The following is a 24,299-nucleotide window of genomic DNA, read 5'->3' as shown; positions in this document are numbered from 1 at the left end:
ATGGCTTCACCTCTAAGTTTCTCGTAGACAAAGCTATCACCTTCGCTGAAGCTGGAAGCTGAACGACCTTCAACACCCATCTAGCTTTACTTATATATGGGTTTGTCTTGTTTCCGAATATGGAGGAGTTTGTAGACTTGGCTGCCATTCACATCTTTTTGACTTAGAACCCGATTCCCACTCTTCTTGCTGATACTTACTATTCCATACACGTGAGAACCCATAAGAAGAAAGGGAGTATCGTCTGTTGCACCCCTTTACTGTATAAATGGTTTATTTCATATCTACCCAGTGAAGGTCCTTTCATTGAGAACAAAGATAACTTGAAATGGTCCCAGAGGATCATGTCCTTAAAAGCCGAAGACATTCCTTGGTATTCTCGAGTGTATGATGGTGTCAAGCTCATCCTTAATTGTGGGGATTTTCCTAATGTACCTCTTCTTGGTACAAAATGAGGAATCAACTACAACCCGAGGTTAGCATTGCGACAACTCGGATATCCTATGGTGGACAAACTTGATCTTGAAAGTGTATAGGGTTTTGTTTTATACGAAGGGGTCGAAGAGCCAGAGTTGATCAAGAAGATTGTCAAGGCCTAGGGGTCGATTTGTCCTCAAGGAAGAGCAGAGATGGGTAAGAAGAACTGTATCGCTAAGGAAGCTTACACCAGTTGGGTCAAGAGCAGAGTTAGTGAGGTCTTGTTGCCATTCGCGCCCGAACCATCCATGAACCTCCAATCTCCTGAGCCAGGGAACCAGCCAAATTCTGAGGTGGATGAATTGAAGAAGGTTATCAAGACTCTAGAGAAAGAAAATGCTGATCTCAAATCTAAGCTTGCTAAGATCTCATTGGAGAAAGAAACCTTGAAGTTCAATCTGAATCAGAAGAGAGACCGAGTTCATCAAGTTGATGATGAGGTACAGACAGAGGTTTTCAAAAGACTCAAAGTGGGTGACACCCTCAAGGGAACTTATTCCAGTCTGACGACCAAAAAGAAGCAGTTAGCCGAAGCCCAATACCGAGATGGTAAAGCAGAACTAGAACATATGGAGCAAATGAAGAAGCTTCAAAGCCTGCTAGAAGCTTGTAGGAAAGAGTTGAAGGATGAGAGAAGCCGCAACAAACAGCTAGAAGTCACCCTTCACCAAAACTAGTACGAGCTGAATCAGAAACTAGAAGAGATCCAAGAGCTGAAGGAACAATCACATGGGAACCTGAAACACAGCAACATACAGTCGAACAAGCGTCCTAAAGACCCCTCCGACCGAGGGAAGACAGTTGTGAACAACATTCCAAGCAATCTAAATCATAATTCCCCACCGTAAGAGAGTGCAATGTTGGGAAAATGGGGCGCCTGCCTGTCCCCCAAATCGCAAGCTTACTACGAGAAGTTGTTATCCAATTGCTTCTAGTCACTTGTAATTCACTAGATTGAGGTTTGATAGGACTAATGTGATCTTCTTGTAGCTGATGGGCATTTCCTTGATGTATTTGTATTCTGTTTTATTGACATTGAATAAAAGAGTTTCTCGATTATTGGCTTCATAAACTGTCTCTCTTTATTCGCTTCATAATTGCTTGTGTTAAATAAACTCGCGGATTCCTTGGAATTGTTTTCTTTACAAAAATAATAATAATAATAATAATGTTGAATGCACATATCAAATCTTTTTGCATACGTACATGCATCCACGCATTTACCTGCCAAAAGCTGTCAGAAAACAAAATGCTTACACTCGCCGTTTACTGCAGCAACAACGACGACTCGTCATCCGTACTACACACGTTCCAGCAAATCCAGAATCATGGCCGAATACGAAGCCGACAACACTGCTGTCTGTGAATCCCTTGCCCAGGTGCAAGGAGAGATGAACTTGTTCAGGGGCAACATGGAGACCACCCTCGAGATCCTCCAGTCTTAGAGGAACCCTGTCTCTACTACTGCCAACGTCACCCGTGCTGCTGGGGTGACCATTCCTAACATCGCTGCTGGCACTACCGTCGACCCTCCGGCGAAAACTGTGCTGCCTAACCCTGGGAACCGTCAGGTGGTCCCCACAGACCCTGCTAGGCTTGCTGCTGCCTACCCGTGGGGGATGCCCCCTCACCTTGTTGCTAGCCTCGCTAGTGGGGGAGCTTTCTTCCCTCACCCAACTCTTGCTGCTGCTGGTGGAAACACTGGTTTCCCCTGGGTTCTCCCCACTCTCTAAACCACTCTGGTTAATGTTGCTGATCCGGATGACAACCAGGGTCAGGTCCCTGACGACCTCCCTAACGATGAAGAAGACTACTGAGGCTCGCGCCTCCATTTTTAACTTCCTAATCAGGTTGCTCAAGCTGCAAGCACTGGTCAGGTCCCGACCGTTCCTTTTGGCTACCCAGGGGAAAACTCTATGCCCATGATGACGTACTTTGCATCCCAGTACGTGCAAGCAGGGGCACCTCAGGCCCCTAATGCTCAACCTGGAATGTAGTACTTTTAGCCTGCTACTATCGTTCAGACCGTGCCACTAGGTTTCTCCTACCCGCCAATGTGGTTCACACCGAATATGCCTGCACCAATCGCTCTTGAAACTTCTCGACCGACCAATCAGGTCGTTCCTCCCGCTGTTGATCCGGCTAAACCTGCGGATTACCAGCTCTTGGACGACAGAATAAGGGCCATCGAGGGTTTCTCATCCTTTGGCATAGATGCTCGAGACCTCTGCTTGGTCCCGAGCATGATGTTACCTTGTCCCTACAGTCATCTCACTATGTACTGCAGGAATATGGTTTCGCACATTGATAACGGCAACCTCTTGATTCATTGCTTCCAAGATAGCCTGACTGGGGCTTCCTTGGATTGGTAATGAGTTTGGAGCGCTCGAAGATCCGGTCGTGGAGGGACCTCTTCGAGGCATTCTTGAAACAGTACAAGTACAACCTTGACATGGCTCCAACAAGGCTTCAATTACAGAACCAGTCACAAAGATCTAATGAAACCTTCAAGGAGTATGCCCAGCGTTGGCGCGAAATGGCGTCTAGGGTTTGACCAGCATTATCTGACAATGAGTTGGTCGACATCTTCATGGGTACGCTGCAAGGGTTGTATTTTGAAAAGATGATTGGCAGTTCATCAACAAATTTCACTGACATGGTCACTATTTGGGAACGTGTTGAGAGTGGGCTGAAATCTAGGAAAATAACAGACACGACCACACAGCAGACAATCAACAAGAGGCCGCATGGGGGCTTCTCTAAAAAGAAGGAGGGGCATGCAAACGTTGTAATGGAGAAGGCTCGCCCCCAATATCAGGTTCCAATATCCCCTATGCCATACTATCCATATTCGTACGTTGCCGCAACTCAATACCAACAATCGCCTTTCCAGTATCAACCGCAGAAGGACAACCGACAATCAACACCCACTCAGAGAAATCCAAACCAACAATATAATCGAGCACATAACCTAGGAAATAATTTTGGGAACCGACCCCAAGTTGACAAGATCCCGGTGTCGTACTCCGATTTAGTCCCCTATCTAATTCATGTAGGGAAAATCATACCAAAAGAATTGCCCGCAGGCACTCCTCCATTCCGCGCCAACCACGATCCTAATGCTTCGTGCGCGTATCATACCGAATTCATAAGGCACTCTACAGAAAATTGTTGGGCACTTAAATACAAGATTCAAGACTTGATCAACCAGAACATCCTGACCTTCTCCGAAGAAAAACCGAATGTAAAGACAAATCATTTGCCAAATCATAGTGGTGCGTCAGTCAACGCCGTGATTGAAGAGGCAAGTACCGAAGTCATACTGAAAGTTGAAGAGGTGAAGACTCCGATGTCCGTTGTATTACAAAAGCTTGAACAATATGGGTTTTTAGAAGAGGTGCATGATGATTGCACAATATGCGAGTTCGATCCAGATATTTGCGAGCAGTTGAAAGGGTGCTTGCAGGTACTAATGGACCAAGGGTTAATACAGTTCTCCAAATCTCAAGCAACAAAAGAAGTGGCCATAGTTGAACCAATAACAATTGTATATAGGAAGAAGAAAGTTGAAGCTCCTCCCAAAAGGATTCAGCCGATTCATTCCCGTGTTCCAACTCCGTTTCCGTATCAGAATACTAAGGCAGTGCCTTGGAATTATGAGATCACCGCGTATTTGGTAGGGAAAGAAATCTGCGTTCCTGATACAGAAATAGTCAACATCGTTGGAGCGGGAGGCATGACTCAAAGCGGCCGTGTATTCGCTCCTAAATACACTCCTAAGGTGTCTCCAACACCCACAGTTGTCTCGCCTAAAGAGAAGGCAACTCCTACGCCAACTCCGTAGGCAGGGGCAACTGTACTCGCCACTCCGACCATGATGACTGCTCCAGTATTGACGAAAGTTATTGACAATGATAAAGCTGTCGAGGCCGAAGCATCCAAGGGTAAAGGGCCGATGGTTGAAAAAGAGCAGTCTGATGATCACAAGAAAAGCATCACCTTTGAGGAAAGTCAGGAATTCCTCAAACTGATCAAGAAGAGTGACTTCAAGATTATTGAACAGTTGAACCAAACGCCTTCCAAAATATCAATTTTGTCTTTGCTATTGAGTTCTGAGGCTCACCGCAAAGCATTGTTGAAATTTCTAAATGCCGCTCACGTGATGCAAGATATCACGGTCGATCAATTTGACGACGTGGTTGCCAACATCACCGCCAGTAGGTATCTGGGATTTAATGAAGCAGAGTTACCTCCTAAGGGAAAAGCCCACAATAAAGCACTACACATCTCGGTCACATGTACTGACTCTCTCCTATCCCGAGTCCTTGTTGGTACTGGATCCCCGATTAATGTACTGCCAAAATCTACATTAATCCAGTTACAGTTCAATGGGCCTGAAATGAGACCAGTGCATTGATTGTTAGAGCTTTCGACGGTTCTCGAAGGCAGGTAATTGGGGAGGTCGATTTGCCTATCTGTGTTGGACCACACCAGTTCGATATCACATTCCAAGTCATGGACATCAACCCAGCCTACAGTTGTCTGTTGGGTAGACCATGGATTCATGCCGCTGGGGCAGTCACTTCTACTTTGCACCAGAAGTTGAAGTACTTGATAGATGACAAACTGGTAATTGTGTGTGGGGAAGAAGATTTGTTGGTCAGTGAACTCTCCTCTTTCAGATATGTTGAAACAGATGAGGGGATCGTCGAGGTTCCGCTCCACTGTCTAGAATTTGAAGATGTCAGTTCCTCCTCTGCCAACAACAATCAATCATCCGCTACCATCATATCCTCAGCAAAGAGTGCCAAGCAGACATTGGAGAAAGGCCCGCTTCCCGATTGGGGTAAGGTCGTCAATGTGGCAGAAAAGCGCGACAGGTTTGGTATCAGTTATCACCCGACAACATGCAAGGTGAGTCCAAAGAAAAAGCAATTCAACCCGGTCAAGTTCAGCAGCGCCGACTATCAAAGTGAGCATACCGTGGAGGTCATTGGAGAGTCCAGTAGTAATAAGCCAGGGGCACCCATCCTCGTTCGCAGATGTCCTCCAGGATTCAAGCTTCCCAATTGGATGACCACCGTGATCCCTATGGTGTAATAAAAAAAAACGTAATGCATTTTGTTTTCTCCATTCCTCGTCCCTGCCCGAGACGAGAGGATAGCTTGTAAGGGCCCCCATGTTTAAAAGTATTATGTGAATAAATAAAAAATACTTTTTTGCATGCGAAACTTGTGTTCCCTTTTCTTTCAGTTATTTTCCATTTTCACTAAAAACAACGAAATGGAAAAAGATTTCTTTTTCTTTTTTCCACTTTTTCTCAAAAAAGAAGAATACTAAAATAAGCTCATCATATGCAGATCAAATAAAACCATTGATTACGACATGACTAAAATCAACTATGAATCTGGATTTCCAATCAACTAAGCTGAAGACGACAGTGAGGAAGATTGCGAATTACCAGCTGAACTAGCACGACTCCTTGAGCATGAAGAGAAAGAGATTCAGCCATAGAAAGAATTGGTGGATGTCATTAACTTGGGTTCTGAAACTGACAAAAAAGAGGTAAAAGTTAGGGCATCTCTTGCCAAACATGTACACTCCGAGTTGGTAGATCTGTTACGTGAATATGTCAACGTCTTCGCTTGGTCATATCAAGATATGTCAAGGTTAGACACTAGCATTGTTGAACATCACCTACCACTCAAGCCCGAATGTCCTCCAGTAAAGCAGAAGCTCAGAAGGACCAGACCCAATATGGCACTCAAGATCAAGGAAGAGGTTAAAAAGCATCTAGATGTTGGCTTCTTAGCCATTGCTTAGTATCCACAGTGGGTTGCTAATATCGTTCCAGTTCCTAAGAAAGATGGCAAAGTCAGAATGTGTGTAGACTATCGAGACCTCAATAGAGCCAGCCCAAAGGATGACTTCCCTTTGCCTCACATTGACATTTTGGTCGATAACATGGCTCAATTCTCCGTCTTTTCTTTCATGGATGGGTTCTCCGGGTACAATCAGATAAAGATGTCACCAGACGATATGGAGAAGACAACCTTTATCACGCCTTGGGGAATTTACTGCTACAAAGTCATGCCATTCGGCTTGAAGAATGCAGGGGCAACATATCAGCGCGCCATGGTAACACTCTTTCACGACATGATTCATGAAGAGATCGAGGTTTATGTGGACGACATGATTGCCAAATCCAGAACTGAAGAAGATCACTTGATAAATCTGAGAAAGTTGTTTGTCGACTCCGAAAGTTTAAACTGCGTCTGAATCCAGCAAAATGCACTTTTGGGGTCCGATCAGGTAAACTTTTGGGTTTCATAGTCAGTCAGAAGGGTATCGAGGTTGACCCCGACAAAGTTCGAGCCATCCAAGATATGCCAGCTCCCCGAATAGAAAAATAAGTCCGAGGGTTCCTTGGGCAACTTAATTACATCTCCAGATTCATATGTCACCTGACAGCTACCTGCGAACCAATTTTCAAATTGTTGAGAAAGAACCAATTGATTGTATGGAACAACGACTTCCAAGGGGCATTCGATAAAATAAAAAAGTACTTGCAAGAACCACCAATCTTGGTACCACCGGTTCCTGGTAGACCACTCATTATGTATCTCATAGTGCTGGATGAATCAATGGGTTGGGTTTTGGGTCAACACGATGACACGGGCAAGAAAGAACATGCTATCTACTATCTCAGCAAGAAATTCACTGAATGTGAGACCCAATACTCACTTTTAGAGAAGACTTGTTGTGCCTTGACTTGGGCTGCTCGACGCCTAAGACAATATATGATTTACCACACTACTTTATTGATATCCAAGATGGATTCGATAAAGTATATATTTGAAAAGCCTACTGTTACTGGAAGAATTGCCCGATGGAAAATGCTGCTAACCGAGTATGATATACAGTATGTGACCCAGAAAGCAATAAAGGGGAGTATTCTGTCTAACTATCTCGCTCACCTACCTGTCGAAGGTTACTGTAACACGGTGGGAGAACTGACTTTAGTTAAATGTTGCGGATAGCAAGAGTCGCCACCGACTTTTATTTTATCCAAAAGGAAAGGACATAAAAGAACAGGAAAGACCTTAAAAAGATTTTGAGTTCGAGGGGTAAGTTATACAAAGGGAAGGTATTAGCACCCTTTATATCCATGGTTATCCATGGGCTCTTAGTTACTTAGCTCACTTTGTTTGTTTGCAAGAGTGTAGTGTGTGATTAGAAAAATTTCTTTAAGTACTTTGTAATGACCCTCGTATGGGTGTATACAAAGCCTAGTTTAGAAATTGTAAGGTGTAAAAGTAATTTTGAAAAGTGTGAGCAAGTAACTATGAGATACCTACCCTAGATTAAGTCTTTCGTGTTCTCGTATATTCTTTCAATGGTAAGACTGTCCCTATTATTAAGGAATAGGTAGTCATTACCTTGGATGTGTTTAAGGGACGGGCGTAGGGTCATCGTATGGTCAATGAAGGCAACATAAGGGGTGTCTTTAGCAACTCGTAGGGACTATCATCATATTTACCGAAGGGACAAGATCATTATATCGTAGGCAACCTCGTAGGGACTTGATCTTTTAAGTTTATAGGGACTTGATGATTTTTCTGTTTGAAGGGACTTTGCTTAAGACACCCCTATTTTCGAGGGACTTGACCATTTAAAGAAGGCAACCAAGAGGAATACCCTAGGAGGTACAGATGGCGATCAAAGATCGACTTACGTGTGTGAGTGTTATTTTTCAGATATTTGTCTTGAATTTAATTTTCTAAGTTCAATTATTTACAGTTAGTTTTTTGCACTCCCTAAATTACTAACCACGCAATAAATATTTACAAAAAATAAAAGCAAGAAAAATAAATTCCTAAACTATTACATGGCTATGGGGAAGATACATAATAATCAGGCGAGAAAGAATAAATTTACAACCTATACATTTGTTCCCAATATTATAAATAAAACAAAATTAAAATAAGGAAAATAATGAAGCAAAAATAGAATAGATAAAAGCAAATAATAATAAAATAATAAATAAACAATGGTAATAAAGCAATAATAAAATAACAATAATAATAAAGTGATAATAAAAAGGTTAGAATTTTAAAAGAAATTATTTTAGGTTAAACAAGTTAGATTTTTTTAGAAGTTATTAGAAAAATACGAGTTTAAAATAAATTAGTAATAATAAAAGAATTTAAAATACATTAATGTATAAATTATAAAATAAAAGAGTTATATGAAAAATATTAAGTTAGTTATTTACAAAATAAATAAAGATTATAGAAAATATCAAATTATTAGATTAATAGGTTTATTATTATTATTCAATTAGAAAAATGGTCAATTAGATTTTATTTACAAAATATATAAGGATTTATTATTATAAGTAAGTAATAAAAAAAAAGTTATTAAAATAGTTAGTATTTATTATTTATTTACAAAAAAATATAAAGGTTATAGAAAAATATTAAATAATTAATTTAGTAGGTTTTCACGCCCTACATTACTAAACCACACAGTTAATATAGGATCAATGGCAGGAATTTAAATGGCAGAAAAATAAAATGGCAGAAAATCAATGGCAGAAAATAAAACCCTAATTATTACAACGCTTCGGTGCAGTTACATAATAAAGATGGCGAAAAGTAAAACTGAAAATATTACAAGTTAAAACTTAAAATATTACAAGGGCGAAGCAGTTACAGTGTATGAATAACATAAATATGAGCGAAAATAGGAAGTAATAATAAGGTTTGTTAAGGTTTAAGAAAAGGTTTATGGTTGAGAGGAAATAACACGGTTAAAGTTTTAGGTTTGAAATTAAGAGTTTGTGGCGAAATTGTCAGGGTTTAGGAAAAATCAGGGTAGTTAGTTATGAAAAAAAAAGTGCAGATCTAAATATATGTATATATAAAAAAAAATATGAATTGAAAAAAAACAACGGCGTTGCTAGCGCAAAATTGCGATCATCGCAACTGGATCGGATAACACAAATGTCACGCCTCATACACGTATATGTGAAAACGGCGTATTGACACGATCCGATCCGAAAACATAATCAAATTATAACATAAAAAATTGGTTAGAGTTAAAAATGAATGTGAAACAAAAAATTGGTTAGAGTTAAAAATAGAGGGCAAATTTTGGGGTGCAACAGTTACCAACCGTTGAGGTTTGACTTTCCAGATGAAAACATCATATTTATCAGAGACTTTACTATGCCAGGCTTTAAGGTCCTGAGGAAGGCCCCGAACTAGGATCGCGATAGACACTCGTGTTGGACGGTGCTTCCAATGCTTGAGGTCATGGTATAGGTGTTGTTATCACTTCTCCAACTGGTTTCCACATTCCCTTTACTGCTAGATTGTGTTTTGACTGCACCAACAACATGGCAGAATATGAAGCATGTATCTACGGTTTAGAGGTGGCAATCGACTTGAGAATCAAAATCCTTGAGGTATTCGGTGATTGAGCTCTAGTAATTAGTCAGGTGAAAGGCGATTGGGAGACTCAGAATAGCAAGTTGATACCCTACAAAGAGCACATTAGAAAACTGATACCCTATTTTGACGAAATCTCTTTTCACCATATTTCTAGGGAAGAAAATCAGTTAGCAGACGCTCTAGCCACGCTGGCGTCTATGTTCAAAGTTAAATGGAAGAATGAAGCGCCATCCATCCAGATTGACCACTTAGATGAATCGGCACATTGTCTAGCAATTGAGGCCGATCCTGACGATAAGTCGTGGTTCTACGACATAAAGACATTTCTGGAGAAACAACAATATCCCGAGGGTATATCCATTACCGATAACAAAGCTCTGAGAAGACTCTCTTCCAAGTTCTTCCTAAACGGTGATGTACTATACAAGAGGAGTTATGATTCCATACTTCTCAAATGCGTGGATAGACACGAAGCTAGTACAATCATAAGGTCCATACACGAGGGTTGCGAGGGTGTACATGTGAAGGGTCCTGCTATGGCAAAAAAGATTCTACGGGCTGGTTATTATTGGACGACAATGGAGGTTGATTGCTACAACTTTGTGAAAAGATGCCATAAGTGCCAGATATATGGTGATAAGATCTTTGTGCCACCAACTTCGTTGAATGTTCTAACTTCTCCATGGCCCTTTTCTATGTGGGGCATCGATGTGATTGGGATGATAGAACCCAAAGCTTCCAATGGACATCGATTCATCCTAGTCGCTATTGATTACTTCATGAAATGGGTCGAGGCTGCTTCATATGCTAATGTCACTCGACAAGTGGTTACCCGGTTTATCAAGAAAGAGATAATCTGCCGCTATGGAATACCTAGCAAGATCATCACTGACAACGCCAGTAACCTCAACAACACTATGATGAGGGAGTTGTGCGAAGAATTTAAGATCGAGCACCACAACTCTTCACCATATTGGCCCAAGATGAATGACTCCGTAGAAGTAGCTAACAAGAATATTAAGAGAATCGTCCAAAAGATGATCAAGACATACAAGGACTGGCATGAGATGTTACCTTTCGCTTTGCATGGTTACAAAACCTCAGTCTGCACATCCACTGGGGCAACTCCATACTCTCTGGTTTATGGAATGGAGGCCGTCCTCTACCGATCGAAGTCGAGATTCCTTCACTCAGGGTCATCATGGAAGCAGATCTTGACGAAGCTGAATGGGTTCAATCTCGGTATGACCAACTGGATCTAATTGAAGAGAATCGTTTGACGGTCGTCTGTCATGGTTAGTATACCAAATACGTCTCAAACAAGCTTTTGATAAGAAGGTTCTTCCTTGTGCATACCACGTTGGAGACCTCGTGCTCAAGAGGTATTCTGCTATTCACTCAAACCCGCGAGGCAAATGGACTCCCAACTATGAGGGATCTTTCGTAGTCAAAAAGGCCTTCTCAGGTGGGTCTCTAATCCTCACAACAATGGATGGGGAAGATTTGCCTTCGCCAGTGAATGCAGACATATTCAAAAAATATTATGCCTAAAAAGATATGATGAAAACCCGCTAGATTAACCTCCGCAAGGTGAATCTAGGAAAAAATGGCTATCCCGATGGACCGAAAAATGATTTGTCCATGAAAAACTTAGGGAATATATATGAAGCTCGCTAAACCGAAAACCCTAAAGGGAGGTTTAGGCAAAAAGGAGCATCCCGGTGGATAAAAAGAAATGAAAGATCCAGGAAAAAGTTAGGAATAAAGGCATTGACTATGATCCTTGAGTCTACACGTTACAAGCTAGATATCAGAGGGTCAAGGGCCGATCCAATCACCGTCAGCCGAAGCAAGGTCTTGGGATTCAGATTATATAGTAGATTAAGGTCAATGTTGTAATCAATGGAGAAAATCATACAAAAATATTTCCCATTGCCATTTCAATTATTTTTCAATTTTTGCAACGTCCTCATTAAGGGCATCTGCATCCTTGTACTCCACATATGTACAGATTTCATATCAATAAAATTCAGTTTATTCCATCAAATGTGTTTATTCTATGTTTTGTATGCAAAATAACTGACTTGTCTTACTCACACAATGCTTTAAAATTTTGGGGAACAATAAAAAGCTACATTAAAGAGAAACGATTTGCATTACCGTTGAAATCCGATAAACCTGGTAAGTGATCGGTGACTCAACAGTGGTGTTACTTGAATACCTGTGACATTCTATCGACTGGGGCACCATGGGGACTCCATCCTTTCAGTGTTCCTTAACAGGCAGGGGATTCCATGATGGCAGCATTGACACCAATTAAAACTTCTCGACGATCATGCTCTAAATCCTCGATGACGAGTCAAAGTTTTCATCACAATAAAGACTCTCCTTACACACGACAAGCAAGAAAAAACATGCATCATAAAAAATAATAAGCATACATCATGGACAAAACATTTCCTCCACCCTGGTAACAAAGCCAATCACCTGGTCCGCCAAATTTCGGGCACATAGGTATTTAATCCTCTTCTACCTTGAATACCTGAAAAACTACCGTAATTCATGTATTCAGGTCCAAGAAGATTAAATAGGGGCAGCTGTTATACCCCTAAATTTGCCCTCCCTTTTCTCACCTATCCATCCAATCACTGGATCAGGAGATGACTTGCATACATTCTTAACTCATCCCCATGCATCAATCCTCCTGGATTTAAAAGAAACATGGGCCCATAAAGCTAGGGTTCACACAAATATCGAAGTCCAAAGGCATGGTTTGATCACATCATCAACATAGGGATGTGAAACCCTAATGATAGTGGTAAAGGTGATTTCAACAAAGGTGTGGCCAGGAATCCTCTAGGGTCTCCAAAACCCTAATTCCTCAAGACATGATCTCATGAAGCTTCTCTAGGCCTTGTCTTGGTCTTCAAAATCCTAATGTAGGTTCACACACTAGAGGACTGATGGTCGGAGCTTATGACTTAATTCAAGAGACTTGCTTAGGGGGTAAGCCTCAGGGAAACCCTAATCTAGGAAATGGTGAATCAGATAAACTTGGTGGCCTAACTATACATCCATGACCCCTCAATCTTCACCCTTTACCAATATGTTTGGCCTAACCCTACTTTGGTTTTCTATGGGCATGGGTTTTGGCCTAAAGTCATGGCATTGCGCAGGTGATTGTTGATACACCTATGGTCTTGGTCATCCAAACAACCAGTCTTCTTGTGTCACAAGTCATTGGCTAATCATGCCATTTGATTCATGGATATCCCATTCAAACCCTAATCTTACACCATCATTTCATGGCCTTGTTAACATATATTGTCAGTCAAGTTATGTTCTTTTTCAAAGTCAAGCGTTCAAGTCATAAAAAATCTTTTGTAAAACCAATTTCAAATCATTTTTTCAAACCATTTCAATCCATTTCACATCATTCTGAACCATCACGTTTGATTCTACACAAAAAAGTTCAAGTCCTGGCATTTTGACCAATTGTTGACTTTGGTCAACAGTTGCCTTTTTGGTCAACTTTGACCTAAGTCAACCTGAATCCCCAAAACCCTAAATTTCACCCTAACCATTTATTCATTGTCCATTTACAAATAAAATACAAGTAAAATGCAATTTTGACCATTTGTTGACTTTGGTCAACAATTGACTTTTTGTTCAACTTTGACCAAAGTCAACTTTCACTTGCTCTGGCCCATCCAAACTTGACCTGACCCTTTGCTTCAATGTGTCATCTAATCCTCGTGCTTATTGATGTTTTGTTCTTGGTAGCTTCCATTACAAGTAACACATATGGCGTACCATGTCATTTTGGGTTTTTTGAACCATTGGCCTTCACCCTTAGCCTGCCCCTAATCAGGACCAAGAGTCCTCTAGCAGTCCAATCATGTCCTTGGCTCATCACCCTTGGCCTGGATCTAAATCCACACAACAAAAACCTTGGAAACACTTGTTGATAGCTAGTTGGATGGAGGTTGCAGCTTGGAAACCCGTGTCCTGCAGCAACAAACTAACACAATCACATCCAGTCATGACACATGAGCCTAATGCCAGTTGCTACATGTCGCGGCCTAAAAAAATAGATATGCGAAAAAAACAACCGGCGAGAAAGAAATGACAGAAGAGTCGCCACTGTGCATTATTTATCCCAAAGGAGGGAAGGGGAACGCTCGAAGTAAACCTGGAGAAAGGAAAGGAAAAGACAAGGTCTCGCAACCAAATGTTGGGTTCGGGAGTTGATTATGCGAAGGGAAGGTATTAGCATCCCTACACATCCGTAGTACTCTACGGGATCCACTCTTGTTGTTCTTGTCTAAAGGGTATGTGTTTATCTAATATACTATTTACTAAAAGAGGGTCAAAAGAAAATGACTCGCACGGATGTCGCATCCACTGCATACGTATCTCATCTGAATATGAGAATCAGAGTCTTCGTAGCTCGGCTACCTATGGGTGAAAAAGATGTGTGCTCGTTAAGACATCGCGTCTTATGCCTACGTATCTCATCGGGAATGAGAATCAGAGCAAAATGTAGTTCAACTAACTACGGGAACAAGGGTCTCGATTGCAACTAGGGCAAGAGAAAGGGAAAGTCTCGATCGCAACGAGGGCAAGAGAAAAGCATCGCAACGAGGGCGAAAACAAACAAGGATTAGTTGTTATTCGTCAGTCAAAAAGGAACTCGGCAAGACTGTTGGTGTAAGCCCTAGAGGCCAATACTTTTGGTACTTGTATCAAATTATTTAAAGGCATTTTCTTTATTATGGTTGATTAATAAAGTCCCTGGAATAGATAGTCCGTTTAATGTATTAAGTGTGACTTAATCATGAGAACACATTAAACATAAGGACAATATTCTTAAAGTATCCGTAGTCGAGCTTTAGTGTGAAGTGGGATAACATTAAAGCATTAAGACTATTATGTTTGTAGACTGATGATCACATCTCATGGGTCATGGATAAAGAGTTATCAAGTCTTAAACATAGGTATGAATATTAGGAGTAATATTTATACCGGATTGACCCGCTATGAGAATACTATATAGAAAGTTATGCAAAGTGTCATAAGTTATTCTCATGGTGATAATAGTGTATACCACTCTTCGACCTGAAACCACTATGGATCCTAGATGTAGAGTTGAGTGCTTTATTACTGATCCAACGTTATCCGTAACTGGATGACCATAAAGACAGTTGATGGGTACTCCACAAAGCATGCTGAGGGACATGAGTGTCCTAGATGGAATTTGCCAATCCTGCGTAACAGGATAAATGTCTATGGGCCCAATATTGAACTGGACAAGGGTGACACGGTCTATACCTTGTGTTCAATATAGACATAAGGGCAAAGGGGTAATTATACACATAATTATTATCACAGGAGGTTTTGTCAGATCACATGACATTTTCGTGACTTGGGTAGCAGTGATGTGTTGCTAGATACCGCTCACTGTTTATTATGTTAAATGCGTGATTTAATATAATTGCCAACGTTGCGAAAACCTATAGGGTCACACACAAAGGACGGATTGATGAGAGATAGGATAATTAAGGAACATCGTAAGGTACGGTGCACTTAAGTGGAAACGAAATATGGTAAGGTACCAAATACCTAAGTGATTTTGGCATATTATGAGATATGGGCAAAATACACTTAAGTGGGCTTTTTGGCTTGAAGCCCACACAAGTGGTTCTATAAATAGAACCCCTTGGGTAGAAGCATTGTCACTCCACTCAGACAGAAATTCAAGTAGAGACTTGGAATTTTGTTTCCCTCTTTCTCTCACTCAAAGCCTTCATTCATAACAGCTAGCACTGCGATTGAAGGAATCCGTTCGTGTGGACTGAGTAGAGACGTTGTCATCGTTCAACGTTCGTGATCGCCCCGTGGATCTGTATCAAAGGTTTTGATCATTATCAGAGATCTGCACCAAAGGTTTGAATCGCCACAAGAGGTAACGATTCTATCACTGATCATGCCCATTCGTAAGGATCACTAAATGGAGAAAATTTTAAATTCCACTACGCCTTGGATGGCAATTCTCCTACAGTGGTATCAGAGCCACTTACGAAACCATGAATCTGATAACTGTTTTTGTTCTGTAATAATATGATTAAAGACAGAATGAATCAAAGGTTAAATTGAGATCGATCAAGTTACATATATGTGATATATGTAATCCTGATGCAAAATACATTATATATGATATAGTGTTCTTGTTTCGTTCATTCAAACCCTCGATGATTGTTTTCCTTTGAGCGATCAATGGTCGTTTGCTTCTTGATCCGACATTAGTATGGTGAAGCAATGACGTGTTGATCAATCATACTGAATTAACAATCGAGATGTGTTTGACGGTCTGAAGTTGGTGCATCAGGGTTAGTGACGACACAAGGGTTATGTTGTCAGAGAGTTATGCGATTGGGGCTTGACTGCACAAGAGTTGTGCGTTCTAAACACTTTTCCGAACAGTGTTAATCGGTTAACACGTATGGTTAACCGGTTAACGCAATACGAAATAAATTTTTTTAATTTTGGAACAGTGTTAACCGGTTAACGCATATGGTTAACCGGTTAACGGAATGCGAAATAAAATTTTTTGAAATTTTCAAACAGTGTTAACCGGTTAACGCATTTGGTTAACCGGTTAACGCAAGGCAGAAAAGAGTTTTCTAAATATTTTCAAACAGTGTTAACCGGTTAACGCATATGGTTAACCGGTTAATGCAAGGCAGAAAAGAATTTTCAAAAGGTTTTCAAACAGTGTTAACCGGTTAACGCATATGGTTAACCGGTTAACGCAAGGAAAAATTCACCAGTTCGGCTAGAAAAAGTGCTTTGAAGTATCAAGTGTTGATACGAAAACGACGTCAATTTTAAATGAAGAAGAAGTTTCAGGTAAAAAGTGCTTTGAAGTATCAAGAAGTTTCCGGTATCCAGACCGAAGTGGCGTTCAGGCCAGAGTTTTCCCGGTATCCAGACCGAAGTGGCATTCAAGCCAGTCTTTCCCGATTTTCAGATCGAAGAAGTTTTCCCGGTATCCAGACCGAAGTGGCATTCAGGCCAGTTTTCCCGGTATCTAGACCGAAGTGGCATTCAGGCCAGTTTTCCCGGTATTCAGACCGAAGTGGCATTCAAGCCAGTCTTTCCCGATTTTCAGATCGAAGAAGTTTCCGATATCCAGACCGAAGTGGCGTTCAGGCCAGAGTTCCCAGTATCCAGACCGAAGTGGCATTCAAGCCAGTCTTTCCCGATTTTCAGATCGAAGAAGTTTCCGGTATCCAGACCGAAATGGCGTTCAGGCCAGAGTTCCCGGTATCCAGACCGAAGTGGCGTTCGGGCCAATTTCTGATTTTCAGATCGAAGAAGTTTCCGGTATCCAGACCGAAGTGGCATTCAGGCCAGAGTTCCCGGTATCCAGACCGAAGTGGCATTCAAGCCAGTCTTTCCCGATTTTCAGATCGAAGAAGTTTCCGGTATCCAGACCGAAGTGGCGTTCAGGCCAGAGTTCCCGGTATCCAGACCGAAGTGGCATTCAGGCCAGTTTTCCCGGTATCCAGACCGAAGTGGCATTCAGGCCAGTTTTCCCGGTATCCAGACCGAAGTGGCATTCAGGCCAGTTTTCCCAGTATCCAGACCGAAGTGGCATTCAGGCCAGTTTCCGGTATCCAGACCAAAGTGGCGTTCGGGCCAATTTCCGATTTTCAGATCGAAGAAGTTTCCGACGATCAGGTCGATGTACTTATGGCATTCAGGCCAATTTTCCGGTGTTCAGACCGAGGCGGTATCCAGACCGAATGTGGCGTCCAGGCCAATTTCCGATGTTTCAGATCGACATCAAATCTCTCATATTCCGAGGCTCAGTATTCAGACTGACGAGCGGCACTCAGGCCATGGTTATCCCTGTGTTACCATTTATTTTGGTATCCAGGTCGACGTTTCTATTTCGGTATTCAGGCCGATTTCTTTTTTCGTTCCAGACGGATTTTTTCTTTCAAGACTATTTCTTCGCCGATCCTGACGGGCGTTGTTAATTATTTTCCCAGCAGAGTGCAAATTTCTACGGTTCTTGGTATTCAATCCCTGTTTACCCTGAAAGTCTGACAGCCGTTGCTCTCATCCATTCGGGTTCCCAGCTGATTGAATAGGGGCAGCTGTAGCACCTCAAATTTGCACCCTACCCTTTGTACATACATTCTCATATTAGGTCATAACATCAACATAGTTCACTGCATAACATTGCATTGTCCCTTTTCCCCAAGTGCAAGCCATTCAGAAGACTTAGGTCAAACTGGTCAGGAGATCAGTCAATCAAGCAAGTCAGTGCATTTTCCTTTGAGGCAAGGCCCTAGGGTTGGTCCAACATGTTCACATGACCTAGGGGTCCTTTTGAAGTGTTTTGGTCAAAGATTGGGTGCCCAGAAGTCATCAGTCATGGCTCAGCTCACCAGAAACCCTAAAAAGTCAACCATGGTCAACTGTGGTCAACTGTGCCTGATTTTATGAATTTCAAGGTGGGAAATGGTTTGAAGGGGTTCATTCATGTCCATATAGGCCTCATATAACATGTCAAACATCATCATGGAAGAATTTGAAGTCAAACAAGAAATTTCCAAAAATAGAAAGTTGACCTGTAATTGGAATTTGCCAAAAATGGAAAGTCTTGATCCTCAAAATTACATCATGATACAAGCTTCAAATGAATTTTTGCCCAACATGAAAGTTGAAGATCTTGTTCTCCCATTTTCAAAAAGTCCAAGAACACTCAATTCCCATGAATGGTTGGCAAGTTATGATCAAATCATTCTCAAAAAAATTTGAACTTCAAAGTGGCATATCTTCCAAACCATTTGGCCAAATTGGGTGGGGTTTTTTGCTACAAGTCACATTTGATGCCCTCTTTCCAAATATGTCATCACAATTTACCAAAAACTCACCAATCAAAACGGAACTTTTTGAAGTGACTTGAATTATTTCAAGTGAGGTGAAAAAGTGATTTTGCAATTTAAGCCTTTCCAATATATTTTGCCAATTGAAATTGCTAAGAAATCATATTTGGAGTGTGTACAAGGCCACTTTCGCAGCTGTAACCACAAACCTTGCCATTTGAGTGAAAATTGACAAATTAGCAAAAACACCTCATTTTACAAAATCCAATTACCACATAACTAACCAAGCTTAAGGACACTAAAACACAGTATATATTCTTCATTTTCTGCAGAAGAAACCCTAGCAGCCACTCTTGCAAACAGAAAAAACTCACTTTCTCTCAATTCTCGTCTTCCTTCATTTTGCAATTTCTGTCAACAAACTTCAAGCGCACGACCTGGCCTTTGCTTGCTTCATCACTCCTCACCATTTTGAGCACATCTCAAGCCTGAATCTCCAGCTGTAACAGCATCTTCAAGCTCTATTTCTTCAAGCACTAATCCATGGCAGTTCAAGTTTGAGGTCATTCCAAGCATTGCTGAGCTAGGGTCTTCAAGCATTCATCATTTGAAAGCTTTGTGAGCAGCTGTTTCAAGCAAACCAAGCCAAATTCCAACTGTTTCACTATTTTCTTCAAGAACAAGTAAGATTTCGACCTCCTTATTTTGCTAAACTATGTCATGCTTCTTATAGATCCTTGTTTGCTGGTTTCATTAAGCTTTGAATCGTGCATTTTGGTTGTTTGTGCTGAGAGAAATCTAGCTTTAAAGTTTGGTGTTCATATATGTTTATGTTCGATTCATTCTTGTTAGTTTGTTTTAAGGAAAATGAATGCCATATTCTTAATGTGCTTGGTTTGCTGGTCACAATGATGTAGTCAATTTGAATTTCTGGAAAAATATTTTTTCGAATTGATTGATGAAGATGAAGCTCTTACTGTTATGGCCAAACCCTAATTTCCATTTTCCAGAAAATGTTATTCACGTGTGCATGACACTGTTTTATCGCCTGGCCAATCAGAACATTCTATTTGCATGTATCAAAGCGCAGCGTTTGGTTTAGTGATTCAGGATATTACAAAACTGCCATCGCCCGTGCCCCATGTCCTATTAAACTAATGTCATTTTTAATAATTATTTCAATTTGATACACCAATTTACAAAATTCATAAGTCCTTCATTTTAAATCCAAAATTAATGGGATTTTTTGCATTTGATTCATCACAATCTCTACTTATTTATCATATTTTTTCCAGAATTTTTGGATGGTTGGTTTTTAATTGGTATTAGGTTTTTGCTCATGTGCTCAATTTTTGTACCTTTTGCCAAATCATTTGTGAAATAGTGATTCTTTATCCTTTGCCCTTGAAATTTTTTGTGCATAAACTAGACACATCCATGGTGATTTTGATATAGAGTTTGTGAATTTATCATCTCTGGTCATTGAGTTTTGATTTTCTGAAGTAGGGTGTGACAATTTGTGTCACACCATTGATATGCAACTTGATGATTTTCATTACCATGCCTCTTGACCTCAAAATGCTTTGATTCTTTGCATGAATGAACCTATGGATGTCTAGTTTACATGTGATTTTTTGTGGAATTATTTGTGGCATTTCCTAATTGTTTGAGATTTTTCTCCCCTGTCTGGCCATATGTTGACTTTTTGTGATACTTGTTCCCATTTCATTTGTTAAATTCTCATACTTTATTGGATGGACATGAAATTTGATATGTGATTAGTAGACATCTTAATCTTTGCCTTGGTTTTGATCCCATTCATTTCTCATATGTTATCACTGATTTATGATTTTTTGAAGTTGATGCATGTTTGGTTGACTTCTTTGAGCATGCTTAAAATTACCTTACCTTTCTGATTTTCATTTCCCTACTTCCCATGATCCAATTGAGTTGAAATTTGACATGCTTACCATGCTATGGATTATGTTTGACCATGATTTATTTTATGATTTTTGGAATTGTTTATGATTGGTCTTGAGTTGAGTCTTGCTGTTGACTTCTATAAGCTTCCATATGCCATGCTTTGACTTCTTTTGCTTATAAAATGATGATGATGATCGATATGAATGTGAACCCAATTGAGTTTGTTTCTTGATTGTTTGAATATGATTTTGATTGGATTTCATTTGCTGTTTTGACTTTCTCATCCCCTTTTGACCCTAGGCTTGTCCTAGTGGTCCTGTTACTCATGTTTGAGTTCATTTTTCAGGGTAAGAAGCAATTGCCTTAGAGAGATCAATACAAATTGATTAATGCTTGATTGATTATCATGACTAACTTGCTTGTTTTGTAGGTTGCTCGGTTCACATGCCTTGAGCCTTGTGCATTGCACATTTAGCCTGCTTGTGTTGACTGTTGACCTCTGTTTCATTTAACTTTGACTTGTATACTAATGTTGTCTGACTGGTTTCAGGTACTTTTAGTTGCTTAGTTCCTTGTGAACTTTTGCTTTGCTTTGCTTGATAAGCAATTTGCATTGAGGTATATTTCTCATCTTCATGTAGTCTGGAAGACCTGGCCTGTTACTTGGCCAGGCAACTGTCTGAAGTCCTCCTTAAGAGGCAATGTTTGTGACTGTTTACATTTGTCCTTGTATAGAGTCAAAGACCTCCTAAGTGAAGAGGCAATTGGCAGAACCCAAGGGATATGCAATCTATCCCCTGCTATTCTGTGTGTCATCTGCTTTTGCTCACACCACTGTGTTGATGCATTGCAGATACAAACCCAAGATCTTGTACAATTGTACAGTTGAGTCAGTTTTAAATGTGTAGAAGGGTTCCCACTTTCTGAACCCACACATTCTTGTCTTAAGCTCTCCCAGGCCAGGGATAAGAGCTGTGAAGTCTTATCTTCACTCACCTTTCATCTGCTTCACCTTAGCCCCTCAATGGCAAGGTTAAGAGCACCATTAACCCAGTTCCAGTGGTTTGTTTGTTGAGGTTGATATGACCCCTCGACTAAAACTTAACCTTGATTGAGCCCATTGCTTGCATATAGTGTGTGTTACTTGTGCTTGTGTGTTTGCTTTAGCTTGCTTCCTGTGCAAGTTAGGTTTAGTTTAGCTTGCTTCCTGTGCAAGTTAGGTTTGGTTTGGCTTGCTTCTCGTGCAAGTCATGTTTAGGATAGGCTTGCTTCCTGTGCAAGTTAGTTAGAAACCTTAACTTAGGGATGATTTGGCATGACAACATCTAGGCTCGAGTCGTAGTCTCCCTAGTGTTGTGTCTCCCTCTGTTATCTGGTTAGGCTAGTCCTTTTTCCCCTCCGTGGGGGAACTACGTCGCCCTGATTCTCATACCAGATGAGGTACGTAGGCAGGAGATCCTGCGAGATCTCTCCGGGCACACTTTTCTTTCTTTTTGTGTGTGTGCTTGACAGTTATAGGCTCGAGTTCCCGACTCCCTATTAACTTGTTTGGTTGTTGTGTGCTTGGAAGCTGATGTAAGTCCATCGAGTGGCATTCGGGTTCTAGTGTGCGTGTGTTTTGGTTCGGATGCCGATGTAAGTCCAGTGATTGGCGTTCGGGCTCCACGTTTGCCTTTTTGTGTGTGTTTTGGTTCGGATGCTGATGTAAGTCCAGTGATTGGCACTCAGGCTCCATGTTTGCCTGCTTGTGTGTTTGTTTGTTTGGCGTGCGTGAGCCGAACTACGGCAACTCTGATTCTCATGTTCAGATGAGATACGTAGGCACAAGATGCGATGTCTTGCCGAGTTTGACTAACGACTAACAACTAATCCTTGTTTGTTTTCGCCCTTGTTGCGATCCTTTCTCTCGCCCTCGTTGCGATCGAGACCTTCCCTTTCTCTTGTCCTAGTTGCAATCGAGACCCTTACTCCCGTAGTTAGCTGAACTACGTTTTGCTCTGATTCTCATTCCCGATGAGATACGTAGGCATAAGACGCGACGTCTTAGCGAGCACACTCCTCTTTAACCCATAGGTAGCCGAGCTACGAAGACTCTGATTCTCATTCCAGATGAGATACGTATGCAGTGGATGCGACATCCGTGCGAGTCATTTTCTTTGACCCTCTCTTTTAGTAAATAGTACATTAAATAAACACACACCCTTTAGACAAGAAACAACAAGAGTGGATCCCGTAGAGTACTACGGATGCGTAGGGGTGCTAATACCTTCCCTTCGCATAATCGACTCCCGAACCCAAGATTTGGTTGCGAGACCTTGTCTTTTCCTTTCCTTTCTCCAGGTTTACTTCGAGCGTTTCCTTTCCCTCCTTTGGGATAAATAACGCACGGTGGCGACTCTTCTGTCATTTCTTTCTCGCCGGTTGTTTTTTCGCACCTCTGTATTTTTCGGGTTGCGACAAATGCCAAGCCGAGGCAAGGAATTCTATTGGGGAAATGATTACAATCTTCAGGACCCTGACACTGCTGTTGGAGATGCACAACACAATGAACTCTGTGGGGAGATGACCGGCCATGCGGTGTTCTAGAAATAACAAAATACCGAGACTCTGACTGGGGAGAGAATGGCACTAAAAGCCTGCTGCTGAGGAAAGTGACAGTGGTTCTGGCAACCAAAATCCGTGAGAGAGACGACTCAGCAGGGGAATCAAATACCGATACGGTACCGAGATTCTGCTTCAAGGAAAAGAGACCAAGAATCTAGCTTCGTGATCATCGATCTGGCATCGAGCTCTGAGGAGCAGCTGCTTCTGCTGGGAAGATACAGTCTGGCACTGTCAACTCCGCTGGGGATATACAGTCTGACACTTTCAACTATACTGGGGAGTGTATAGTCTGAAACACATGCTTGGGGAGAGTACAGTAGCGAGAACCTGCTGGGGATTGAAGAATCCAACGCTCGGACCAGCTCTGCAGGGATAAGATACCAAATACCAACTGTTGAAGCAAAGCAATCACAATCATCTGCTGGGAACCTTAAAGGAATGCCCCGAGTGTACCTGTTCTGAATAGACGATCCAAAGCACTTAAAACTTACAGCAATTTTAAATGTTTATTAAGCATGTACCTGTGAAGCTCTTATGTTTCATGATGCAATGTTTATCAAAAATTCGGACGTCATTTTTGCAAACAAAACAGTAAAATGAAAATGAACACAGAGGTATACTGAATAACATGATTTTATTGATTGAATGGCCTCTGAATAGGCATTTACATCAGGAAGCAATCCCTGGAAAGCGGTAATCGCACAAAAGATAAAAACAGAAATTAATCTAATGGCAATGTGAAATGGATTTCTATCGGCTTCCAATTCTGCTATGACTCGCTCGTCTTCAAGATCCTTCAGATGATCGGCTTTCTGAAAAGGGTGATTGGACTGTTTCCTATCCTTCGAAAATTTCCGGTTGTCGACATGGGATGAGATTCAGAACTACTCAGAACGCAGTCATTCGCTTAACCCCTAACTTTTTCCTGGATTGCCCTTTC

At 41.2% G+C, this 24,299-nt stretch overlaps 1 protein-coding gene across 1 annotated transcript; it reads left to right on the top strand.

Moving 5' to 3' along the window:
- Positions 1–3,133: 3,133 nt before the first annotated feature.
- On the top strand, positions 3,134–4,321 carry LOC127079686 (uncharacterized). Its single transcript, XM_051020069.1, has one exon. The coding sequence runs from the start codon at positions 3,134–3,136 to the stop codon at positions 4,319–4,321; it is 1,188 nt and encodes a 395-aa protein (XP_050876026.1).
- Positions 4,322–24,299: the final 19,978 nt, after the last annotated feature.

Source organism: Lathyrus oleraceus, chromosome 5 (assembly GCF_024323335.1).
Source record: "Lathyrus oleraceus cultivar Zhongwan6 chromosome 5, CAAS_Psat_ZW6_1.0, whole genome shotgun sequence".
Lineage (NCBI taxonomy): Eukaryota > Viridiplantae > Streptophyta > Magnoliopsida > Fabales > Fabaceae > Lathyrus > Lathyrus oleraceus.
The sequence above is the reverse complement of the archived record's forward strand: the minus strand, read 5'-3'. Positions and strand labels throughout refer to the sequence as shown.

Excerpts from the sequence above, each read along its gene's own strand:
- LOC127079686 (XM_051020069.1), top strand. The coding sequence starts at position 3,134 with ATGGTCACTATTTGGGAACGTGTTGAGAGTGGGCTGAAATCTAGGAAA.